Raw genomic sequence first — 24,592 nt, 5'->3', positions numbered from 1 at the left:
TTGCCTGTCATGTATTTTAAATGTTGCAGTTGCTGCAAAAACACTTGCCCGTTTCGGGACAATAAAGGAATTTACTTACTTACTTACTTCTCACGGGATTTTGAAATCTCAATAGCTACTGTAAGTCAGAAAAAAATGACCACGAAAAACAGAGTCAGACACATCTGGATTAATCAGTTTGTCCAATAGTGTAAAACAGGAAATAAAGGAGATGGTTTATGTTCAGGAAGTAGTGGAGCTCTGCATAATAATAAAGCCTATTATGTAAAAGAGACGAGGTGATAGACAGAGAGAGAGACCCAGATGCTCTTCCTCCTCCTCCTCCTCCTCAGCTCCACCCGGCTCCTGGTGCCCTGAAGGCAGCAGCAGAAGGACAAACCCAACGCACCATCTGAGCCCGGAGCAGCCGGAGGGGGGCGCTTCATTTACGCTACAGAGCCTCTCTCCGTTTAACTCTGCACAACACCCTGCAGCACGCACACACAGACACACACACACACACACACAGACACACACACACACCGAGGCTGGTTTATTCTGCTTGTGAGGACTCTGTCTGCATCGACGTCCACTCGTTTCCTGGAGGCTCCGTTTGACCTCAGACACAACAAACCAGACGTCCTGTTTTATCTCAGTCGAGTCTTCTAATGAAATATCTGGATGTGTTTCTTTTTTTTTTCCCATAGTTCAGTGGGGCGCTGATTGATGAATGAGGATGTGACGGCTCCGACTCCTCCACCTCTTTCCTGTTGTTTTCATCCTGTTTTCTGGTGTTTTGACACGTCTTTGTGAAACGCCGCCGCTCTGGAGAAAATCCTCGGTTTCTCTCAAGTTTTCTCACCATTTATTGCAAAATTTCTTTTTTTTTTCTTTTTCTTTTCACACTTTTATTTGCTGGCATCAATGAAATCCCGCTCCCACCGGCGGCACCAAGCTACGGCTTTAACTGTCTGTGTTAATGGCGGCTTTAAAACACAACAATATCAACTGGAGCTCTGGGTTTTCATCAGCAGGATCAATACCACATCACTTCAGGCCTGATTTGTCCTCCTGGTTTCATGTGAGGCTCATCATTAATAATAATAGTTATTATTATTATTATTAGCCCTAATGACCCTATTTTACAGCTGTGGATCGAGTCGAAGCCTCCTGATCTGGAAACATGTTGTTTTCTAAATGACTCGGTCAGGAAAAACCTAATGCAGCAACTAAATACAGCACAGTATCGGCCATTGGAGAATACTGATTGCCGTGGAGAATGTTTATCTGTTCATCGTTAACCAGCATCAACCATCGACCGATTATTGTTTTAAAGGGATAGTTCAACATTTTGGCAAATCCTCCTCCCACCATAATCCCTATAGCCATAGCAGTAGGTTCATTACCTTTAATTATGGGTGCATGTTGTTTTGAGATCGGCAGGGCAGAGACGTGAGCTGCTCTGGTGGACGAGTTGTGACCTGCACATTCACCACGCTATGAGATAATCATGTATAATTATGTAACATTACGACACATGAAGCAGATAGTCTGAACTACTTTCACTTTTGAAATCCCTCCGCCCAGCAGACGTGTCTGGAATGTAGTTCCGGTTGCATTTGCCTTTAAAACAACTCTGTCTCTAACGTTACATGATTATTTCATACAGTAGCGTGGTGAATGCAGGTCACAACTTGTCCACCAGAGCGTTGTGGAGTTGTTATTTTTATTTCAATTTACTACATTATATTTTCAACTAGTTTCAGTTTCAAGCTGACCCAGCTGTGTACACTGCAAAAACTCAAAATCTTTCCAAGAATATTTGTCTTATTTCTTGTCAAAATGTCTCATTTCTAGTCAAAACTAATTTCTTTCCACTTAAAATAAGACTCATCACCTAAAAATGAACTTGTTTCTAGATTATTTTCATTTGTTTCAAACTAATTTTCACTTGAAATAAGTAGAAAAATCTGCCAATAACTTGCTCCACTATCAGATTTTTCTAGTTATTTCAAGTGAAAATCTGCTTGAAAGAAGTAAAAAAGTGTCTAAAAACAAGCTACTTTTTTAATGTGATGAGTCTTATTTTAAGTAGAATGAGATTTGTTTTGACTAGAAATAAGACAAATATTCTTATATTATATATTATATATTATATATTCTTTTTGCACCTGGGCAATAGGTGTTGTTTTTTCTTCTGAGGTGTGTGCGTGCGCATCCAAACTGCATCAAGTTCAATATCACACGTCCTCCAAATGTCATGTGCATCAGATGATGAGCAGTTGTGTAAACAAATCTGCTCTTTCAAAAAATATTGGTATGATGAACATGTCCAAACGGTTCCAAAGAAGACACAGTAGTGAGACATCGGGTAGTGTGAATGTACAGCAGATAAAGTGTTTATATCTATCAAAAAGTATCTATTGCCACAGATTCTACCACAACAGTGTCATATTTTATAGTATGAATGTGCATCTGCCTGCGTGAATGATGAATGAGTTGTGTGAAACATTTGTGTGTATGTTTGTTTTATGTAGGTTGTTACGTTTTTATGTTTTTATATGCCTCCAATTTCATTGCACTTTTGTACAATAACAATAAAGTTCTGAAATAAAATATACAATATAAAGTGAAAGTAATAAGCAGTTGAGTAAATACAATAAAGAATGAAAGGTTATCATAATATCAATATCAATAAAGTGGCAGCATAAGCTTTTCTTTTCCTTCTTTTCTTTTCATTAAAACAGACGTGAGTGACAAACAGCTCTTCCATTTCTCGCCGCTGCGCTGAATAACTTCATTCTGATCTGAGCGTCAGGTGTTTGAAGTGAGTGTGTTCACATTAATCCCTGATCGTTACGACACACCGCCGTGAAAAAGTAATTAAAAAAAGGAGTTGGCGGAGTTGGAGGAGTTGGAGGAGTTGGAGGAGTTTGCCGCTCTGAGACAAAAACCTGCCTGAGGAAGGAAAACACTCTTCATCACTGTCAGGAGAGGAAGAGGAGGAGTAATACCGGCTCTATCGAAGCAGAGAGAGGAGCAGAAAGAAGGAAAAGTTTATAAAGAGAGATGTTTTATTACTGTGTGAAGAGGAGGAGGAGAAAAGAGGAGGCGATGGAGGAGAGCATCAGGTTTTTATTATCACATCATGGAGGAGAAAGAAACAAATAAAGGAGTGATGGAGAAGGTGATAAGACGGGAAGAAAACAATCACTGTGAGGAGAGAAAAAGAAAAAGAAAACTTGGTCTCTTCATTTCCTGAGATGGCTCTCCCTCTCCCTCTCCCTCTCTCTCTCTCAGTAGATGATCGATCACATGATCAATCGCTGTGATCAGAGCCCACGACACCATCGAGTCCCCCCCCCCCCCCCCCCCCCCCCCCCCTCACCCCCGCTCCGGGCCGGATGACCTCATTGGCCGAGCGATCGATCGGCGGTATCGGCGGCTGTCTGCTGACGGACCGATCGGTGGATTGATTGGTCGGTTCATTGCATCACTGCGATGGGATCGATGGACACGACGACGCGGAGCCAAAGGTTTTAATTCATCAAACCAGAGATCAGAGGTGCTAACGACTCAGCGATCAACTGTTTTACTTCCTGGTCTTTTCCCATGAGCCTCGGCGGCGGCTTCACTGTTTGTTATGTTAAAGGAGCAGTGACGTATTTTTTTACAACCTGGACCTGGTTTCTATCATAAAATACTGTCGTTTACTCACCCATATAACTTTGGTGTCTCCTGAACCATCTTATCTTCTTCTTGGGGATGTGTTTTATGGTTTCCCCTGTTTTGCTTAAAGGGATACTTCACCCAAAATTGATAATTCACCAATTTTCTACTTGTTGCCAGCCGGACCCCCCCTGGAACTCCAAAAGCATTTTGATGACTCTGAAAGTTCTCCAAACCCTTCCTTGGCATGACGGTGAAAGTTGGTAAATAATCGATTTTGGGTGAAGTATCCCTTTAAGAAAAACAGGGAAACCATAAAACACCAAGTCCCCAAGAAGAAGATAAGATGGTTCAGGAGATTAAGATAAGAAAGTGTATTGTATATTATATATTTTCTATGGATGTTTTACATGTACATGGCAGCTGTCATAACTCCCTTGTCCAAGACAAATTTCCCCTGGTGGGACAAAGTTTATTTGATTTATTTGATTTGATTTGACCCTCCCGTGATGTCATCGTGTATCTGCGATCTTTAGGGCGATCTGAAAACTTCAACGTCGCCCAACTCTAGTGTATTAGCAGTAGCAAATTCCAGGTGAACAAGTCAAGTAGTGAGTAGTGAATGAGTGAGTGAGTGATTCTGGACACAGCCTATAACATTTCCAACCTACAGTAACACCACATCACACATTTAAAGGTATAATATGTAGGAATTCCCCCCATCTAGCGGTGCAGTTGCATATCTGAACGTATTCTTGATGTTGCATTCACGTGAAATCGGGCAGACGTCAGACAGACAACAGACGCTGCATGTAACAGGATAAACAAGCGTCTATGTAGAAATATGTTGTCATGGTGATGTGGTATTGTTTTACCGTCTTTCTCTGGTGGAGTAAAATGACATCCGGTCTGACTGCACCTGAATGCAACACCAGTGCCTCCGTCCTTCCTCACACTACACAGTGGTGACAGTTTTAACAGGCCGAGCCCACAGCTCCGCTTAGTTTCCATGGTTACCTACGGTCACGCTGCCACTCAACGTAAAAAAAAAAATGGCGATGCAACATGGCCGCCTCGGTTCGGTGCGTCGCCCACTCATGTATTTGTAACGTCTTGTAACAACTCATTCTAAGGTACCAGAAAGCTTTCATTTGTATGCAGCTGTGATTCACCTTCAGTGAAATACGGATTCATGAAAGACATGTTTGATTTTTGATAATAAAAAGACAAATAAGTTACACACTGCGGCTTTAAAGTTAGCATAGCAATTGAAGTGCGATTGATTCGTTTGCACCTTTAACCAACAGTCAACCAGACAGTTACCTTCATCTACCTTCATCTACCTTCACCATTCAACTGTTTTTACGTAGGCTATACAACTATATGTTGTTGACAATTCGAAAACTTTATGACTTAAAGGGATAGTTCACCCTAGAATGATATTTCGCTCATTATCTACTCACCCTCATGTTGACTAAGGGCTGGAAGAATTATCAGAGTCCACCGTCCCTTCTCTTAGTTACAGGGGGTCTTGGCGTAGCAGTGAATTTCAATGCAACGGTTGCAAAGGGACACCGGAGCTCTTCGTAAAAAAACACACACAAAAAAACATCCAAATACCTCCATGATGCTCGTATGTAATGTCCGTCTTGTGCTGAAGCCCCAAATTGCGTAATTGTCCCGAAAAAAATTAAATAAGTCTATATTTTAAGCTTGTTTGTAGCGGAAGCTTCTCGTCTTCTTCTTCTTCTCCTCTTCCTGGTCCGTCCAAATATCGCGTGATTCGCAGTAACCGCACTGACGCCGGCGCAAATCACGCGATATTTGGACGGACCAGGAAGAGGAGAAGAAGAAGAAGACGAGAATCTTCCGCTACAAACAAGCTTAAAATATAGACTTATTTAATTTTTTTCGGGACAATTACGCAATTTGGGGCTTCAGCACAAGACGGACATTACATACGAGCATCATGGAGGTATTTGGATGTTTTTTTGTGTGTGTTTTTTTACGAAGAGCTCTGGTGTCCCTTTGCAACCGTTGCATTGAAATTCACTGCTACGCCAAGACCCCCTGTAACTAAGAGAAGTGACGGTGGACTCTGATAATTCTTCCAGCCTTTAGTCAACATGAGGGTGAGTAGATAATGAGCGAAATATCATTCTAGGGTGAACTATCCCTTTAATGAGTGTTTTTCCCAGTCGGAAATTAAATTTTTCAGATTTTCCGAGAGAGAAAACCTTTGATCCATGAACTTCCTCCGTCCCACAGAGACACGAGCTCATCGACGTGAAATCAATCATGTTGGTATTGATCTGATATTTCTGAAGTTGATGTATTGAACAGAGGCGGATTGAAACTCTCGAAACTGAGCATTTTTTATTATTAATACCACAATGTCTTTGTGTATGTGTGTGTGTGTGTCTGTAAGTGTGTGTGTGTGTGTCTATGTGTGTGTGTGTGTTGTACCTGCTTTGTTCCTTTATTTGTTTGCAGCACACAGTTTCTCTCCTTGTTTGTCTGGAGAGGATTGTCTCTCTTGTTTTCTTGTAATTGTGTGTATTGTAATCTGGATGTGTAGAGTGTGTTTGTGTGTGTGTATCTAAGTGTGTGCGTGTGTGTGCGTGTTTGTGTGTGTGCGTGTTGTGCATCTTATCAAGAGCTCATGAATTATTGAGTTCCATTTAGAACCCTTATCACAATCCCTATGGCAACCAGGCCCATGGGGCGCACACACACACACACGAACACACACAAATACGCACACACTTCTTGTATAGATGCCTGGTTTGTGTGTATATGTGTGTGTATGTGTGTGCATATAAGTGTTTATTTGTCCCCGTTGTCGTGCTGAAGCTCCAGTGGCCTGTGTGTGTGTGTTTGTCCTCAGTTCAAACTGGACATTATGTTGAACTCATGTTTTATTCATGTTTTCCGTGTGTGTGTGTGTGTGTGTGTGTGTGTGTGTGTGTGTGTGTGTGCTGCTGCTGCTTTGTTCCAACGACCTGATGATGTTTCATGTGTTTGACTGAACTGTTACTAAACACCTGAGTCGACCTGCAGCCTCTGAGTGAGTGGAGGTTTGGAGCAGCAGCGCCCTCTGTCTGCAGGAGGAGAACAGTTTCACTGCAGGTAAAAAAAATTAACTAACAGATATCACCATGAAACTTCTCAAATTTATCACTTACATTGAGACAAATATTTTTTGTATTACAAGTTTTGTCAAATCCTATGTTTAAATATGTAAATGAGGCAATATCTGATGAAATATGCGCTAATTTGCATACATTTCCAGAATAGAAATCTGAACAATGGATAAGGCTACTTTCAAAATTCTTGTTTATTTTTTTGTTGACTTATTAGAGTCAGAAGTTTTTACAGAGGGGGATTTTGTATATCTCTTTTTATCATCTAGAAAATACTGTCACCAGCCCTAAAAAAAAAAAAAAATCAAATTTCGCCATGTTTTCAGGAATAAAACATTGTCTAAATCAGGCTATGAATGATATATCAACAAACCCCTCTGTAAAAACCTTCATAATATAGAAAGGGATCAAACTGGAAGGTTTGGTGTCTGTAAGTGCTGCTGAAGTGGAGATTTGAGGAAAAACTCATTTTGAGAAAACAGCCTTTAAAGATTTGTTCTGTAAAATTCCATAGATTGTTAATGTAAATTGTACTTTTACAATTGGTTGCGGATACGGAGGAAATGACAATTCTTAGAGCCTAGATAACTGTTCAGGAGAGAAAGATCGTTATAATGATACCTGACATGACATGGGTCAGAATAACTTTTGGTGAATTTAGGAAAAATCTACTGACAAAAGAGACAAAATGAAGTAAAACTAGAAATTGTATTTCCTGAAGGAAATGCGTGTGAATGCTGAAAGCAGCTGAACGCCAAACAAAGAACTGTTATTACTACACATCTGTATCGTTGTGCATGTGTGTGTCCCTTTGTGTTTTAATTCTCTGTCACTTGTCTATTATTTTTTCTAATCCTTTTTAATCCATTTGATCTGATTGTGTCTTTTTGCGCTTAGTTCAGCAACACACACACACAGACACACACAGACAGACACACAACTGATTGTCCTCACTTAGGAGGAGGCGGCTCAGGTTCACATCACCTGGAGACTTAAAGCAACCATAACCATAAACACTTGATGTATTAAACCAATTTAAACTTAATCTCACGATACGAGTGTGAAATGATGACCAGTCTGCAGCTCTGCAGGTCTGAACACACACACACACACACACAGACACACACACTGTAATGTTAATAAGAGCAGCAGCCGGGTGGTTTTATAGCTCCTCTTAAAAGAGATTTACTGAGTCGCAGCGAGAATTAGAGATAGAGAATCTGAGTTATCTCTTTTATTTCTGCCGTCCTCAGTGTGTGAGCTTTTCTCAGACTGAGTTTACTTTAAAGGGAAGAATAAAAAAAACACACCACTGAGGCAGAGAAAAACTATCAATCACGTTTCTTCACGGCAACTTTTCTTCAAAATGAGCTGAGAAGAGGGAAAAAAAGGAGCCAAACTACACAAACATTACGGCGGTAATGTAAACACAAAGGGAACATTGTGTGGAGCCCGAGATGATGAAGGGACGGGAACAAACCATTAATAAACAAAGCAGCTGATCCGGGAGGAAACTCTGAACAAAGTGTTGAGTTGGCTTTAATATTTCCTCCTGGTTCCAGCAGCAGATCTTCGTCCTGACAGCAGCTGCCTCCTCTTCCTCCTCCTCCTCTTCCTCATCGTCGTCGTGTGTTTCAAAGGGTCGGAGGTTTGGAAGCGAATGCGCCCTTTAAAAACGTGCAGTCAGAACCTCAACCCGTCAAAGTATAAACATGTCAACCACTTGGGACCATGAACGTATGGAAATGTCACAACAAATGTCAGATATTTCAACAACAACCAAATTTTCAACTTTGTGAGAGCTTCATTAAAACATCTGAAGGGTTTTATCATCTGGAAACCATGAACGGTTGTGTTAAAAGTACATTTTAAGAATTAAAAAAAAAACATTTACCTGCTCTTTAGGCCATCAAAGAAGTCCAGAGTCACTAAAATGTAGAGGTGTTAACGATTCATCTACTACATCGATAAATTGATTTATATTCCTACGATCCAACTAGATCAATCTGTGCTCGGCAAGTTGGCCTTCCAATCAATTCAATCGATACTAGGAAATTGCACATTGGATTTAAGCACAGCAAACTTTATATAGGCAATGAAATAAAATAAGATAATGACAGTTCATCTGATAGTTGTCAAACTTAGGTAGGTTGATTCTCTGGAGGTCATAATAATGATGCATTTTATTTATAGGCGCCTTTCAGGACTCTCAAGGTCACCTTTTAAAGGTAAGCCTTTGTAAGGCTTACAATGAAAACAATTAGTAAAACAATGAAAGGCGTAATATGTAAGATTTCACAGCACCAATGTGCTGTTATAAGTATTACTGCAAACACGATGTATTAAGATGTCTATTTGACTGATATGATATTGAAAATGTGATATGTTTTTTTACATCTCTTTTCGATGTAAGGTACTTCAGACCCCAGGAAGACTAGCTTGTGCCATTGGCATCAGCTAATAATAAATAAATGAAACAAACCATAAAACAATAATAAAACGACTCATGAACCACTGTAGTTTACTTTGTGACGATCCATTGATCTGTTGTTGAAATGTTTCCCTTTCAGTCCTCATGGTGGCGCCAGAGGAGGAGTCAGAGTTCATCACAGTCAGAAGGGCTCAATGGCAAATTATACAATAATTCTAATTATAAGGAACATTGAGCTAAAGCTAACACCGTCTACTTCAATGAGCTTGTGTTAAATCTGATCTGGGTTCAGTTTGGTGAGGTCGTTGTGTGGTGTTTCTAATATTCTGTCCACTCCATTCATTTCAATGAGGCTGATGACATCACATCACATCATATCAGAGTCAAAGCGACTCCTCCTCTTTCTCCTCCTCGCTCCTTTTGTTCTCGTTCTCTGGACAATAATCAGAAATGATGATGCTTCGGTGTCTGGACACGACTTCCTGTTAAAGTTCTGACAAGACGATCAATCAGTTAATTGGAGAAAAATAATCAATAATCATCATCATGCAGCTTCATAGTTTATAGTTTATACCTACCGTTTCACAAGCTCGGCTGCTTTGAAACAAACCAAGACTGACAGGCTTGTGTGTGTGTGTCTGTGTCTGTGTGTGTTTGTGTTTTTGTTAATTTATGATCTTTGACCGCACACACACAAACACACACACACACTTGACCCTGTTTGGTCAAATTAAAGTCATAAATTGTGTTTCCATTAACGTCCTATTGACTGGTTTTAGTTTATTTCAGAGGAGGTTCAACCCTTCAGCTGCTGCTCAGCAACAACAACCACCCGACTGATGATGATGATGGAGTGATGAAGAGGAGAAGTAGAAGAAAGAAGTAGAAGGAAAAAGTTTTGTGAATATTCATCCTTGAATGTAATGACGATAAACTTCACCTCCATAAATCACTGCCTCACACACACCGCCGTCTAATTTAGAGTGTGTTATCAGAGCGGCAGACGAGCTGTTGATCCGCTGACCTTTGGCAACGAGAAAAAACTGTCTCACTGTCTCAAAGTGTCTCTCTCTCTCTTTCACACAGACACACACACACACACACACACAGACACACTAACACACACACAGTCTCTCCTGAGGAAAACACTTTGCTGACTTGTGATAATGACTCTGTCTAACTTCACGTTTTTTTTTTCCTCGGCTCGGTTCCATTTCCATTAAAATGCTCCGTTCTCCTCGTTCTGTCTTTTCTGCCAGCTCCTCCTTTCATTAACCGCCTTCACGTTTAATTCACTCCCTACATCCTCTCCTCCTTTCCTTAACGCCTCTCCTCTCCTTTACTTCCTTCTTCTTACCTTCTCTTCACCCTCTCACCTCCATTTATCTCTGTGGAACAAAACGGTTTCACTCATGTGTTTCATGAAGTGTTACAGACTCGGTGATGATGAATCCAGATGTGAACCAGCTGTGTCTCCTCACAGCCTCAGGAGGAGACGTTGATGTCGCCACGAGGTTTCACACCTTTATCACACGAGCTGATGAGGAAAAATCTGTGATAATGAAAATAATTAATGTTCAACGTTCATTACTATAATTACAGATCAGCGACCTGTTGGGACCAGACCTTGGTTGCCATGGTCACAGTGATAAATGGACAAATGGATTGTAGCCTACAGAGCTGGACTCATTGTCATTTATACGATAATAAACAGTCCTGGTTTGAAAAGAATACGTTTTAGCTACTACGAAAAGGAAAATATATAAAGTGTGAGTGTGAAACAGGTGCCTCTTTACCACCAGATAAATCAGTCTAGGTAAATTCATGCAGTTTTTCATCAAGCAGTCTCTGAATTTACCTCTGTCTGGTAACGTTCTGTTATTAGGGCCACGGGGTAATTGCACCGAGCACTGGTCCCTACAGCTATGAATAGCTGCAGGGACCAGTTTTTCTCAACAGAATACTGATTTGCGAAAAATTTTGCATTGAAGTCAATGGGACGGGTGAAAAAAAAGAGCGAAAAAGAACAATTATTGGAGTTTTACAAACATCTACTGCTCAGGCAAACTTTCACCTAGAGACTTAATTTGAACTTTAAACAGTAGACACAATTCTTGTGTATTGGTGTATTAATCCACGTTTTGATAGGTATTACAGTTTTTTATCAATCACTGATCAATGACCATGATCATTTTTGGAGAAATTATGAATTATGAATGTTCGTGTCAGAGTGGGTGACATCATCGCTTAGAGTGGGAGAAGTTGTCTGAAATCTTCTGAAACTTTTCTCTTTCCTCACTCCTCCCTGCCACAATTTACACTCTACACACATGATTTTTTCCAAATTTGTAGACAAACTTGTTATCTCTCTCACCATGTGCTCAAAATATCAGAGAGACTTACAGAATTTGAATTGTCAGCCTCTTAGTGCGGCCACGTATGTCTCTGCTCCTCATTGACTCCAATACAAAGATTTTCTGAGAGAAGTAGAACGGACCCCTGTTTTAAACTCGCAAGTTTCTCCAAAATATTTACTGTAGAAATACCAAATCGTACCAAATTTTTCAGGAAGTCCTTACAGCGATGATGGTCTGTGTTTTGTTCTGATAGGAGTTACCGTTTTGTCAGAATAAGCCCAAATGTGAGACCAGCGCAGAGGCAGAAAATCGCTCTTTTTCTCCACGTTTCTGTCTGCCTCAGCCTGGGGGGCCCCTATCGTCGTTGGCAACCACCTCAAGTTGCCGTGGTAACCTCTGAGCCTCAGGCCAGAGCCACAGTTCATAGATCTACTGACAGCTGTCAAACACAACACACACACACATGTCTGATTTGCTGTTGTGATTTCTCTTTTGTTGTTGTGGTTTCTGATTTGCCGTTGTGTTTTCTCTTTTCCCGTCATGTTTTCTGATTTGCCGTTTTGATTTTCACTTCAGGGCCACCGTACATTTCGGATACTGGTAGTTTTAGTGTCGGACTCTAGTGGTCGTTGGAGGAACTGCAGGTTTCTGTCAGTTCAGACTGAGATTCACTCGTTTTACAGGAGGAAACAAACAGAATCACAGCGAGGAACCTGAGGACCTGAGTTTGCTGATTGTTCACATTTCTGTGTGTGTGTGTGTGTGTGTGTGTGTGTGTGTGTGTGTGTGTGTGTGTGTGTGTGTGTGTGTGTGTGTGTGTGTGTGTGTGTGTGTGTGTGTGTGTGTGTGTGTGTGTTGTCCTGGGTGTTGAAGTGTGACATATGAACTCAACCTGCAAGTGGGAAAAATGAAAGAAAGGGCGACCAATCAGTCCACACTCCCCAGGCCTGCAGTGTTCATTACAGTGACTGATCTGTCCTGTGATTGGAGGAGACGTGCTGATGTGAGGAGAAACCTGATTGGCCGAGAGAAAAACCATCAGAAAAAGAAGACGACGACTCTGTTTCTCTCTTCTACGGCTCCTCTCCACAGTCCGACCTCCCTAATTAGACCGACGTTAACAAGTTCAATCACATGACCCAGATCGCAGGAGGGGGCGGAGCTAATTGATATGTAATCACTGAACAAACAGGACGAGCGGCTAATGAGGCAGGAAACTTAAACCTCTCACTCTGGCGTGGTTGGTTACCCTGTAATTAGAGCCTGACCGTCTGAGGTGTCACATCATGTCACATGTCTGACTGTCTCCATAACGAGCCTCGTTAGTGGGAAATGTTGCTGATTGGAGGGAAAAGCTCTGGCAGCCGTGTGATTGGTCGTGGCTGTCGTGCTGCTGCTGCTGCTGCTGCTGCTGCTGCTGCTGCTGCTGCTCAGAGATTCCTGCAAAGTTGTGAATTTTGCAGACTGACAACAAAGTGAAGAATTCCTGCAGGAGCCAATTACACACACACAGACACACACACATTCACACCACATAGCTACAGTATATTGACAGCAGAGACGAGGTGACAGGGTGAACTGACTTTAACAGCTCTGAAACAAACTTTGTTTTCGTTTTAAATGTTATTTTTATTTATCAAATGCAGATCGTAACGTAGAAGTCGATGTTTGTATTAAAGCTCCATTTAGCATAAAGGTAGATGTTTCTTCTTTTGTCTTCACAGCCCTTGTAACATCTAAACTCTTTCTAATTCAGTTTGCTAAACAATAATTTCACTTTTATGCGATTTTTTTGTTTTTGGAAAACACTCTCCAGTGTTTTCAAATATCAATTCATTAAATAGAAAATGAAAAATAATGAGAATCTTATTTTGCTCTTTTATTTCATTATTAATTTTTTTGCCTTTTTGTCGTTGTTGACTTCATAACTAATTCATCATATTTGATATTTCCTCCTCATTGAGCTGCGTCCTTTATGTATTTCCTTCATGAATGAACACAAATTACATGAATGAATATTTATTAGTTGTATTAAGGATTAATGAGTCATTCTCTACCATTAATCACACATTATATACTATATATATGAACACATTTACAGAAGCAGACGGCTGCAGGGTGTCGCAGCGTTTCACGCCTCCTCACGCCGTTACGTCTAACGCACACATGAAGTGACAGAAACATGAGCTTCGTTAATTTCTGTCTTTATTTCCAGCAGCAGCAGCTTCAGTCTGTCACTGCTGGGATGAATTAATCAGGACTCAGGCAGCTGTTTTACACAAAAGCAAATATGAATATTAATGATGTTTTATAAACAGATGAACGCTCTGAGCTTAATGTGACAACAGTCAGCGACACTGTGAGAATCACAGAGACACAAACAGCAGCACAGTCGCTGTCGCCTGGTGTCATGTAACAAACTTTTAAAGGGAAAATTAATGTTTATTCTAAAGATGCAGAGCGATTCTGAGAAGAGTTTGTTGACGGTGTGTGTCGACCTTTAAAGCTGAACTGTCTCTCCTCCTCTGTGTCTCTAAAAGGAACTAAAAAAAAAATTCCTTAGGCTGCGATCACACTGTATCTTTTATTTTTATCGCTGGCAACGAGTTTACATATTAAGTCAATGCAAACGGGCGATTGCTGGGCTCTGAGCGACAGCGACAGAGCGGTTCATCGCTCGAGATGAGAAATCCCAAGTCAATGTCATTTGGTTGGTCGTGAGTCGCTTGTCTCTCAATGCTGATTGGCTGCCGTAATCCCGGTGGTGCCGGTACGGAGAGACATGGCTGTGTAGTACGGTGCTGTTGCACACAGGCGTGATAACAAACTTACGACAAATTCATATTACATTATTTTACTTACTTTGTATTTACTGTTGAACTGTGAGTTGTTTTATAATCATGTACATATGGGTTTCCTAATTGTTTATCGGTCAATTAAAGGTCCAGTGTGTAATAAGTGTCAAGGTTTATTGGCAAAATCTAAATCTACTACCCATAGGAGTGTATAACTGCTATGAAATAAAATGTGGGTTTTCGTAGCCTTATAATTCTTCTTTCATATCTACATATAACTAAGGTCTTGCTTTAGAGAGTGTCGCCATCTTGTGCCGCCATGTTTGTATGGCAGCCTGAAGGGAAAATCCAGCCAATCAGAGAGCACGTTTTAAGAGTTTCACATTCATAAATAAACAAACGAAGAAGAAGAAGGAGGAGGAGGAAACAGCAGACATATGGTAAAATGGTTTAGATATTTACCTCATCTCTTCATGCTCCCAAAATACTCCCAGTCGTGGTTAACAAGTGTTTTGTCCTTGGAGGCCACCGTCACTTTGCCGACGGGAGGGGTGAGTGACAGCGAGTGAACGCTGCAATCTACAATCTGAATGCTGGATGTCACAGTTTTCCCCCATTTTACACACTGGACCTTTAATGATTTTATCTTTTGTGAGGCTGGCTGATATTTTATATGCTATTGTAACAGATAGAAAAAGGACACAACATATTTTGGTATTGTTTAATTTCATTTTATTATTATTAATTTCACCAAAATCCATCACATGGTGTGTTTTACTTTCTTTTTACTTTAAATTTGGATTATCGTTAATATAATTCAAGTATTTGTGGATTTATTTTTGTATTTCTTTGATTTTTACAAATCTGAGCTTTTATTTTGAAAGTTTGTGGACGTGACGGCGCGTAGCTTCCTTTCTCCTCAGTCTGCGCTGTTCCCTACTGGAAGAGGTACGTAGTTAGCCTCCAGGAGTGAAAAGTTATATTTCTTGAGTTTTAATGCTAATTCAACGTAATAATGTTGGTGTACAAATGTTTGAAGAGGTGTTTATGGTGTTCTCTGTCGAGTGGCAGGTTTTAAGAGCCGTTTTGAGCGAGAGAGAGAAAGTTTATTTTGACGTGGCTTCTCCCTGCATGTGTACGTGCACGTCAGGAGCGTGTGAGTGTGCGTGAACGAGTGTGTGTGTATCCTCCATGTCTTAGCCTACATGCTCAATATATTTTATTTTTTGTGTGTTTTAGGAATTATATGGAGAGGAGATGACCACCTCACTCACATTGTGTTTCCATCACAGGTATGTGTGTTGCTCAGCCTCCATGTTAGAAATGTTTACTTATGTGCTAGCCTAAACTAGGGATGGGAAGGACACAGGATTTGGAAAATCGATTGTGGAGGCCCATGTGTCGCCTTTTGTCGAATTGTAGGCAACTAAACAGCAGCAGCATATAGGGGGGGGGGGGGGTGGCTACACGTGCTTTTGTTGTGGTTTATTAAAGGGATAGTAGCATTTTTTTTGTATGATCTACAAATAGCCCCTTAGTACTTTAATTGCAGTAGAAGACTCTCTGCACTCCTTCCGTTAGCAACGCCAGCCCATAATAGCCCTGCCCAGAGATTTACAACATACATTGTTGTGAATGGACCCAAAGAAACGGCCTATTTTCGCGGCCTAAAAGAGGTTTTACGTGAAAAAAAATACACAGTTCCATTGTTCGCTATAATATAATTTTTTCCAGCCCCTCAAAAGTGCAGGAAAAACGCAGTTTTTAGGTCCAAATAAAAACTGCGTTCTTCCTGCACTTTGAAGGGCTGGAAAAAATAGCTATCCCATTTAGAAAAAGTGGATTTGTTTTATTTAAAATATTTTATTTCATTAGGGGGAAAGTGGCACTTTCTGCTGTTTATTTCAATAGGAAATATTGAAAGACAAAATGCAATTTACACATGGAAATCCCACAAGCCCCACCCCATCGACATTCACTCCATTTTTTTTGTCGAGGGGAGCATGTGTCAATTTTTTGTCGATTTGTCGACAAAAAGTCCCATCCCTAGCCTAAACCATGTGGAGAAATGTAATGGCATACGGTAAGTGAGTCTGTGCTGTTGCCTACCGGGAGAGGGATTATATTGAGAGGAGATGACCACGTGAGATCCAACCCCGTGTCCCGTGTGATTGAACGCAGAGTACTGTACACTAGCAGCGTAGTCGGGACCCTGCAGACCCGTCCCAGCTACACTATCAGTATCACAAATGCAGCAGTTAATGGGATAGTTCGCCCAAAATTGAAATTTCACTCATTATCTACTACTCACCCCTCATGTGGACTAAGGGCTGGGAGAAGTTTCAGAGTCCTCCGTGGCTTCTCTGAGTGACAGCGGGGCTCCGTGCAGCACTGCATGTCCATATGACGGTTGCAAACAGGCCTCACTTTTCTTCGTAACAAAAAGACACACCAAAAAACATCCAAATACCTCCATGCTGCTCGTCTGTAATGTCCCTCTTGTATTGAAGCCCTGACATGAGAAATTATTCCCCAAAAAATTAAATTAGTCTATATTTTAAGCTTGTTTGTAGCAGAAGCTCCCAGCACTGCTCTTCCTGGTCGATTTGGACGGACCAGGAAGAGCAGTGCTGGAAGCTTCCTCTATGAAATGAAAAGAACATAACCACGGGGAATGTACATGTAAATGTGGGGTGTGGGGTCTTATGTCTCATGTTTTTATGTTTCTATGTATTTGTGGTGTATGAAATGTGGGAATGTATGTAAATGAATGTAATCTGCACTTCTCGAGGCCATTTGTACGCAATGGTGAAAACAATTTTCCTTGTAAAGGACAAATAAATAAATCTATCTATCTATCTATCTATCTATCTATCTATCTATCTATCTATCTATCTATCTATCTATCTATCTAGGAACTGGATTCTTTCCCTGACGAGGGGGGTGGCGAGCCAACCATGTGAACATCTGGACTGAAGAGGACCCTCTTCTCCTTCATCCGCCGTCCTGTGTGTGGTAAGACTGATAAAGACTCACAGAAATTGAAGGGACTATTCTTTTTTAATTGTGGCTAGGTTAAATGTAAGGGTTTGTAAAAACAACCCTATGGACTTGTTTAAATAATCTAAAGTGGACACAAAAACTAGATCAACCCTGAAGAGATTTAAAGATGTTGTGCACACTAAGGCTTAGCTTTTTACTATCATAGACAGCACCACAGTGATAATTTGAATTAAACCTTCAGACTCAAAGATGAGGATAACATTTCTTTTGTCTTTTAGGTTGATTTTTATTGCAGGAATTTAGCAGTGACAAAGCAGGATCAAACGAGCATAAAACAAAATCATATAATCAATTTCTCCCTCAAGTCATCAGTCAAACCTGCCTCTGATGAACAGTTGTCAGATTTACCAGTTTTGGAGGATACAAGCAAAAACACATTTTCCGGTTACAATATAATAAGATAGAAAAAATCACATGATATTTCTTTAGCATTTTCAAATACACTTTCTGTTATTCCATAAGACAGTAAAAAAAATCACATTTCTTCTGAAGGCCGAGCCCAGAACCCTCAACCTTCCTTACACCCTCTCCTTGAGGTTCTGGGCTGCTGCTATGTATTAACATGAGTTACAATGATAAATCACAGATGTCTATCTTCTCCTGTCATTAGCATTACACACTAAGGTTATAACATCTTAAGATTACTAGATAATAAAAAACAAAAATACTTGTTAAAGCAAAACTTTTTTTTTCTTTTTAAACAAAACACACTAATGTTATAATATCTTTAAGATAGTAAAAATGTACTTCTTTAAACAAAACTGAATTCTTTTTAAGCAAAACACACTCAGGTTATAATATCTTTAAGACAGTAAAAATGTACTTCTTTTTAAGCAGAACACACTTCAAAGCTATAAACTCATGAAATAGCAAAAATAACTTTTTCTTCTGAGGCTGAGGCTGGGAACCTCGACCTTCCTCGACAATGCCTTAAGCTGCGTTCACACCGGACCTTTTATTTTTGTCGCTGTTGACGAGTTTTTATGTCAATGGAACGAATATTCGCTCAGGCAGAAATGAGCTGGGGCTCTGAGCGCGACAGTGACAGGGATGAGAAATCCCAAGTCAACGCCATTTCACTGGTCGTCAGTTGCTTGCCGCTCAACGCTGATTGGCTGCCATATAGAGACATGGCAGTGGACACAACGTCATCAAAGTGAATAGGCCAGTCTGTTGAATTGTGCCAAACTGACGAGTGATTGCAGCTGAGCGATAGAGCGAAAACAAAGGGACAATGGTGTGAACGCACCTTTACATTGTCTTTAAATGACTTAGATTCTTTGCATTACCATTTAGTATCAGATAAACTGAGCAAAACAACAACGCTCATGCTGACTCAGATACGACAAATTATTAGAAATTAGATCAACATAACAAAGCTGAACACATGAAATACTTCTTTTACATAGAGCTTCCTGTGTCAGTTAACATGACTAAACTTTAATTTTAAAGACAAAAAAATTCCCAACCTAGACGATCCTTTGCATGTCATTCCCCCAGTCTCTCTCCCCCGCGATCCTGTCTCTCTAAACTATCCTATCAAATAAAGGCAACAAAAAAACTGCCCAAAATGTCTTTTTTTTAAAAATGAAATCATATATTGTTAAACCTTAAAACATCACTGCACCTGTTTCATAATTTTCCCGTCTTAGAAAACAAAATAAATGAAAAGACAACATTAACTGTTCCACCTTCAAGAATTTCACATGAACCAACATTAGTTTTTATGCCACGTTCTTCTATTCTGTATCTTTTGGGTCTTAATGTGAATAAAGCATTCAGATTTGTGAATCCTGTAATTTCTGGGAATTTATTTGCCCTCCATATTTATTTCTAACAAAATTAACCAATGTTAAAACCAAAGTTTGGAGTCTGATTCATCATTTTCAGTGGTAAGTCAGGTTGTTCATCTAAACCTCCAGACTTTCAATCGCATCTTCTTTACTGTAATCTTCCCACTCAGGGGGAATTTCTCCTTTACCCTGAAATTTTCTGCCATATTTAGCCTCCAGTTCATCTTTGAAATAGCACACAAACCATTTCCAGTATGTCAAGTGAGCCCCAACACTATTAATTCTCCAGTCAGCATATTCTGGACCAGCAGTTCGATATTGTTTATAGGGAATAGATTCCTCTGAATCACTAGGGTAAAAACTCCTGTCACTTGCAATGTTTGTTGAGCAGAAAAGAACATCTAAATCACCTGTGCTGCGATAGTGCCATCCTCTAACTCCATCAGGTCTATGAAAAGGGGCACTGTGGTCAGTGTCTGTGTGACCTTTTGTGCTGTTGGTACAAACAGCTCCACAGAATGGACACTCTTCCCAGCAGCACTCGCACAGCTGCTCAATCAGGATTTCATCAGGCTTCACTCTGGATTCCTTCATCTTATCCACTGAGAGGTTGTTCATCTCCTTCATAATGGATTCAAGGCCTTTCCTCATAACTTTGTCGAGATAGTCAAAATCTGTTATGTCTCTGAAGTTTTGAGAACATGGGGCATCAAATGTCATCTCATCTTCTATCTCACTGGAAAATTCTTCCAGCCACATGTCTGTGTCTCCTTCCTCAGTTTTGACTGTCTCTGTTGCTTCAGATAAAGCATCTCTTAGAACTTTTTCCAGGTCCTTCACTTCTCTATTGAGTCTAGTTTGTGTTTTGTCTCTGTGTGATTTGAAGATGTATTTCTTTACCTCCTCTCTTATAAACTTTTCTACATATTCCCTTGGGCGTCGGATGTACATCATGAAATCATCAAAGTCTTCTTTCTCTGCCAGTGACTTCAGCACAAACTGTTCCAGGTTATCTCTGTTCTCATTGAATGCTGGGAAACTGCTCTTTAGCTCTTTAACAAGACCAATGGCAGTCTTGTTACAGACAGCCTCAATGACAGAATCCTTCAGTTTGCCACAGATCAGTTCTGCGAGTATGATAGAAGAAGAGCTTCCTTCACAGTAGCTTCTGAAAACGTTGTAAAATTGATCTCTTTTGTTTTCTAAATGAGCACGTACATCATTCTTCTTCTTGAATTTGGTGCGAGAATCTGAAAGCCAACGTCGTGCTCTGTTAAACACATACAGTGAGAGATCAACTGTAAACTCCTTCTTCAGAGCATATTTACAGTTTGATTGAAATTCTCTCACTTCGTCTTTGACACTTTTGGCCACTTCTTGCAAATAAGTTGAACTGTAGCCACGTATAGCTACAGGTTTGTTCTGGATTGTCTCAAGTGACTGTTTTTCAATTGTATCAACCAGGGATCTGATCTGCTTTTTAACTTCATGCTTTAAAGGGGCCTTAGGTGGTCTCAATACTGTTGTAACCATGTTGCCAACTTGCTGAAACGTGGTGAGAGTCACATAATCACAGTAATCACTAGCCTTTGCTATTTCTGCGTATCTGCGACTCTCTGTGCATTTATCGATTAGAGCCCGTTCAAAACCAAGCTCATGAAGGATTTTTGTCTGATCTTCCACTAAGTCGATGTCTTCAATAGGTTTCATACCTTTAGTTAGTTCTGTCACCCAGTCACTCCAGAAAGACTCAAACTGCTTTTTAAGTTCATTTTCATCTTTTGCCTTGTCTTTGAACTTCTCAGCGAGCTCTTTGCTCTTCTGTAGCAGCTTCTTCTCAAACTCTGGATTCTGATCATCAACCTTTTTACAAGCCTTCTTCTGCTGGATAACTTCATCCAGTTTTCTTTTAGTGACATTCAACAATTCTTTATGAAACTCTTTGAGCTTGCTTTCAAATTGGCCTCGCCACTGAACCAACATTTCTTTGTCTCTGTCATCATCAAAGTACTTTGTCATGTTTTTTGTGGTCTCTTCATATGCTGTGTTCATTTCTTTAGAAAGGTCACTGACCTCAACCTTGTCAAGTTTTCCATTTTCAATTCTGTTATACAGCTTTTCTTCAATTTCTAACATATTGCTCCTCAGGTGCCAGGTCCAGTTCCCATACTGAACCTCAAGGTTTCTGTACACTGCAATTTCATGAGTGTTTTTGAAACTGAAGACAAAGTCTTCATCCAGTAGGGCTTCCCACAGGTCCCGGACTTTGCTTTTGAACTCTGACAGAGCAATCCCAGCAGACTGTGAAGCTTTAGAGAGGATGAAGTTCTTCAGGTCTTGGATGCTCTCACTATAACCAGGATTTGGAGGCGCCATAGGTGGACTTCCCTCCCACAGCTGGGCAAAGTATTTCACATCTTTTTGCACATCAAATGCAACAACATCACTGAAACACTCTGAATCACAGACCTCCTCTTTGGCAGCGAGTTGGGTCATCTGGTCCAGTTTCTCTTGCAGGCGTCTCTTTCCTTCCATGTTCATCTCTGCAGCTGTAATATCTGTAACGTTCTGGTGAACAAACACACAACTTGGAGAAAGTTTAACTCTCTTCATCCTCATGAAAGCCTGAACAACAATCTGCAGAATATCTTGCATGTCTGATGGATTCTCTCCATAGATGTTGATCAGTGTCATGTTTCCCAGACCAACAACAAATGTTGCCAGTTCGTTGTCGTGGTTTAGAGTTGTGTTATCTGTTAATTCAAGACCACGCAGTCCTTCGGTGTCCACCACCAGAACATAGTCAAACTTCAACTTTGACTCTGTCTTCATCTCCTCTGACACTTTGACCAGCTGCATGAAGGCACCCCTGGTGCATCTGCCAGCACTCACTGCAAACTGTAACCCAAACATGGCATTCAGCATGGTTGATTTCCCACTGCTTTGTATGCCCAAAACTGACAACACAAAAACTCTCTGGTCGCCCAGTTTCCTGATGACTTCACCTAGAAGACTAGAGACCCATGTTAGAGGCACATGACCTGCATCACCATCCATCAGCTCCATGGGGTGTCCTGATATCATCAGCTCTGCAGCCAGCTCAGGGTATTTAGACCAGTCAGTCTGTTCACTCTGTGTTTGTTTCCGCAGAGATTCATGGGCTTCATAGATCTGTCCCATTTCTCTGAAGATGTGCTCTAAGCCAAAAGTTACTGACTGCAACTTTGTTGATATTTCTTCAAGCTCAGTTTGTTTACTTTTTAACTCTTTTAACTCCTTCAGAGATTTCTGCATCTGATCACCACTACCAGATTTGCCATGTTTCTTCTTCATAGCCAAGACCTCAGACCACTTCTCATCATATCTTTGGAGAATTGACGTGAGACCCTTTGTGGAGAGGGCATCTATTAAGATCTGAGTCCATTTCAGGAAATAATCTTTGTCTGTTGATTTCAAAGTTGAGAGACTTTTAATAAACAACTTCACCAGTTCACTGTTGGAAGCTTTACATTGTTGTTGTCGTATTTCCATCAGTTTGTCTTCCTTTTTACTTCTCTCCTTTTCTTTGTTTCCTGTGAGGTGAAACATTTCTTTGTTTGTTTTGCACCAATCAAGCCACAGTTGGCCATGACAAGAGAGGAATGTATTTTTAATATCTGAAACGTCCATCCCCTCAAGTGAACTCACTATTTTCATAGCAGCAGATTTCCCTGTTTGACAGGCTGTGTCAGCTTCATCCACTCTGATTCCAGAGACCTTGGCCATGGTTTCAAGCTGGAAGGATGTATGTGGTCCAGACAAGATCCCTCTAATGATCCTTTTTAGTTCTTCAGAAACATCAGACAGGCTTCTGTCTTTTAGACCCATTTTGAATTTCCCCTTTGCTATCTTAACAGCATCACAACTGTCATCAACAGTGAGACAAATGAGAGGCTTTGGAGACTTAAAAAGAGCTGTGATTACAGCACTACATTCATCACCTTTTTCCAGCTTTGGCACAAGAACAACATTGACTGAAGATTTTTTAGTCAATATGTCACGTTGTTTTTCCATTGACAAAGCATCACCATGAAGATTACAGAAGGCAGTGCAGTCAGTGAAGGCATCATCAGGTTTCCCAGCAGGAAGGTACCAGGCAATCTCTGCTACACCATCCATCAGATGGTGAGACTTGGTGCCACCTGGACAGTCTCTATGGAAGAAGGTGTTGTGACGGTCGTTGATCAAAGTGTTGATCAGCTGAGATTTAGACATTGACAGTCGACCCAGGCGGAAAAATGACACCATGGGTGTCTCATCTTTACAAATGGGCAAACTCTTCATGGTGATGACAGTTGAATTATTTTTGATTTCAATTTTCTTCCATGTTTTTCTCATTTGTCTGAATGTCCACAGAGGACACTCAACATCCATTGTGACTGGGTCAGGAACAAGCAAAGGTAAGGCGTACTGACACTGTGAGAGCTTTGTCACCATGTTCTGCTTCAGGAAGCTGTCTGAGCAGTGAAACATCGCCATTTGAACATCCATTGGATGAAGAGGACTGTCCTTTGTTTGATAATGGACAACAGTGGTGTTGAAAAAAGCATCTAAAGCACTTTCATCTGTGCCAACAGTTTCAGACACTTCAGATTCTGGAGGGGTCACCTCAGCACTGTTTTGTCTTTCAGAAACATATCTGGCTCTGTAGTCTAACATCATCAACCTCTGAAGAAATGTTTGACCAAGATCTTCCTCAGATATTTTGTGGTCCCGTTCCACTGGTCGACTTATTTGAAGAAAATCTGCAGGTGACATCTTCTGTTGACATTTGTCTGGAGGGCGAAGTCTCTGAAACAGAGTTTCAGTTTCTCTTTGATGTTGATTCTTCATTTTCAGAGCTGAAAAGGTTTTCACTGACAGCTGTAAATAATTTAGAAAATACAATCATATATATATAAATCATGTGACATCCTTCAGAGAGAGACATAAGTAAATGGTACTCAGATCTTGTGGAGACAAACAAACAATTGCTCAACTTGTCTCCATTAATATCCATATTTTTTAGGGATGGGACGAAATATCGTTTGGCGAAATTACGCAATACAAAATGTGACAAAATGCATTGTGCTGCAAAAAAATGTATCGCGAAATAAACACTGGCAGGCCGCGGCATCATAATTGGCACACTGGCACCTCCACCGCTAAATTTATCACCGCCACCAGCTCACGAGTCACTGTTTTGTTTTCCGCACACTTATTTTGAAAGGACAGCTGGAGAGGAGGGGGAGGCAGGGAAAGGCAGAACCCAGGGTCGCTGCATGCTCCAATGCTCGCGGCGTATTTAATTATGAGATCAAGCATTTAAGTGACAGTGAGCGGC

General features: G+C 40.6%; 2 protein-coding genes across 2 annotated transcripts in view; both read right to left on the bottom strand.

Moving 5' to 3' along the window:
• dclre1c (DNA cross-link repair 1C, PSO2 homolog) overlaps positions 1-24,592 on the bottom strand; it is a 476,875-nt gene that overhangs the window by 369,371 nt on the left and 82,912 nt on the right. The window lies entirely within an intron of this gene.
• Positions 14,313-24,027, bottom strand: LOC311006497 (interferon-induced very large GTPase 1-like; the record flags this gene model as incomplete). Its single annotated transcript, XM_083999345.1, has 2 exons — positions 14,313-14,380; positions 19,716-24,027. 2 exons carry the CDS (start codon positions 24,025-24,027, stop codon positions 14,313-14,315), a joined length of 4,380 nt encoding a protein of 1,459 aa, XP_083855471.1.

This window comes from Trachurus trachurus (assembly GCF_905171665.1).
Source record: "Trachurus trachurus genome assembly, chromosome: 23".
Classification (NCBI taxonomy): Eukaryota; Metazoa; Chordata; class Actinopteri; order Carangiformes; family Carangidae; genus Trachurus; species Trachurus trachurus.
The sequence above is the reverse complement of the archived record's forward strand: the minus strand, read 5'-3'. Positions and strand labels throughout refer to the sequence as shown.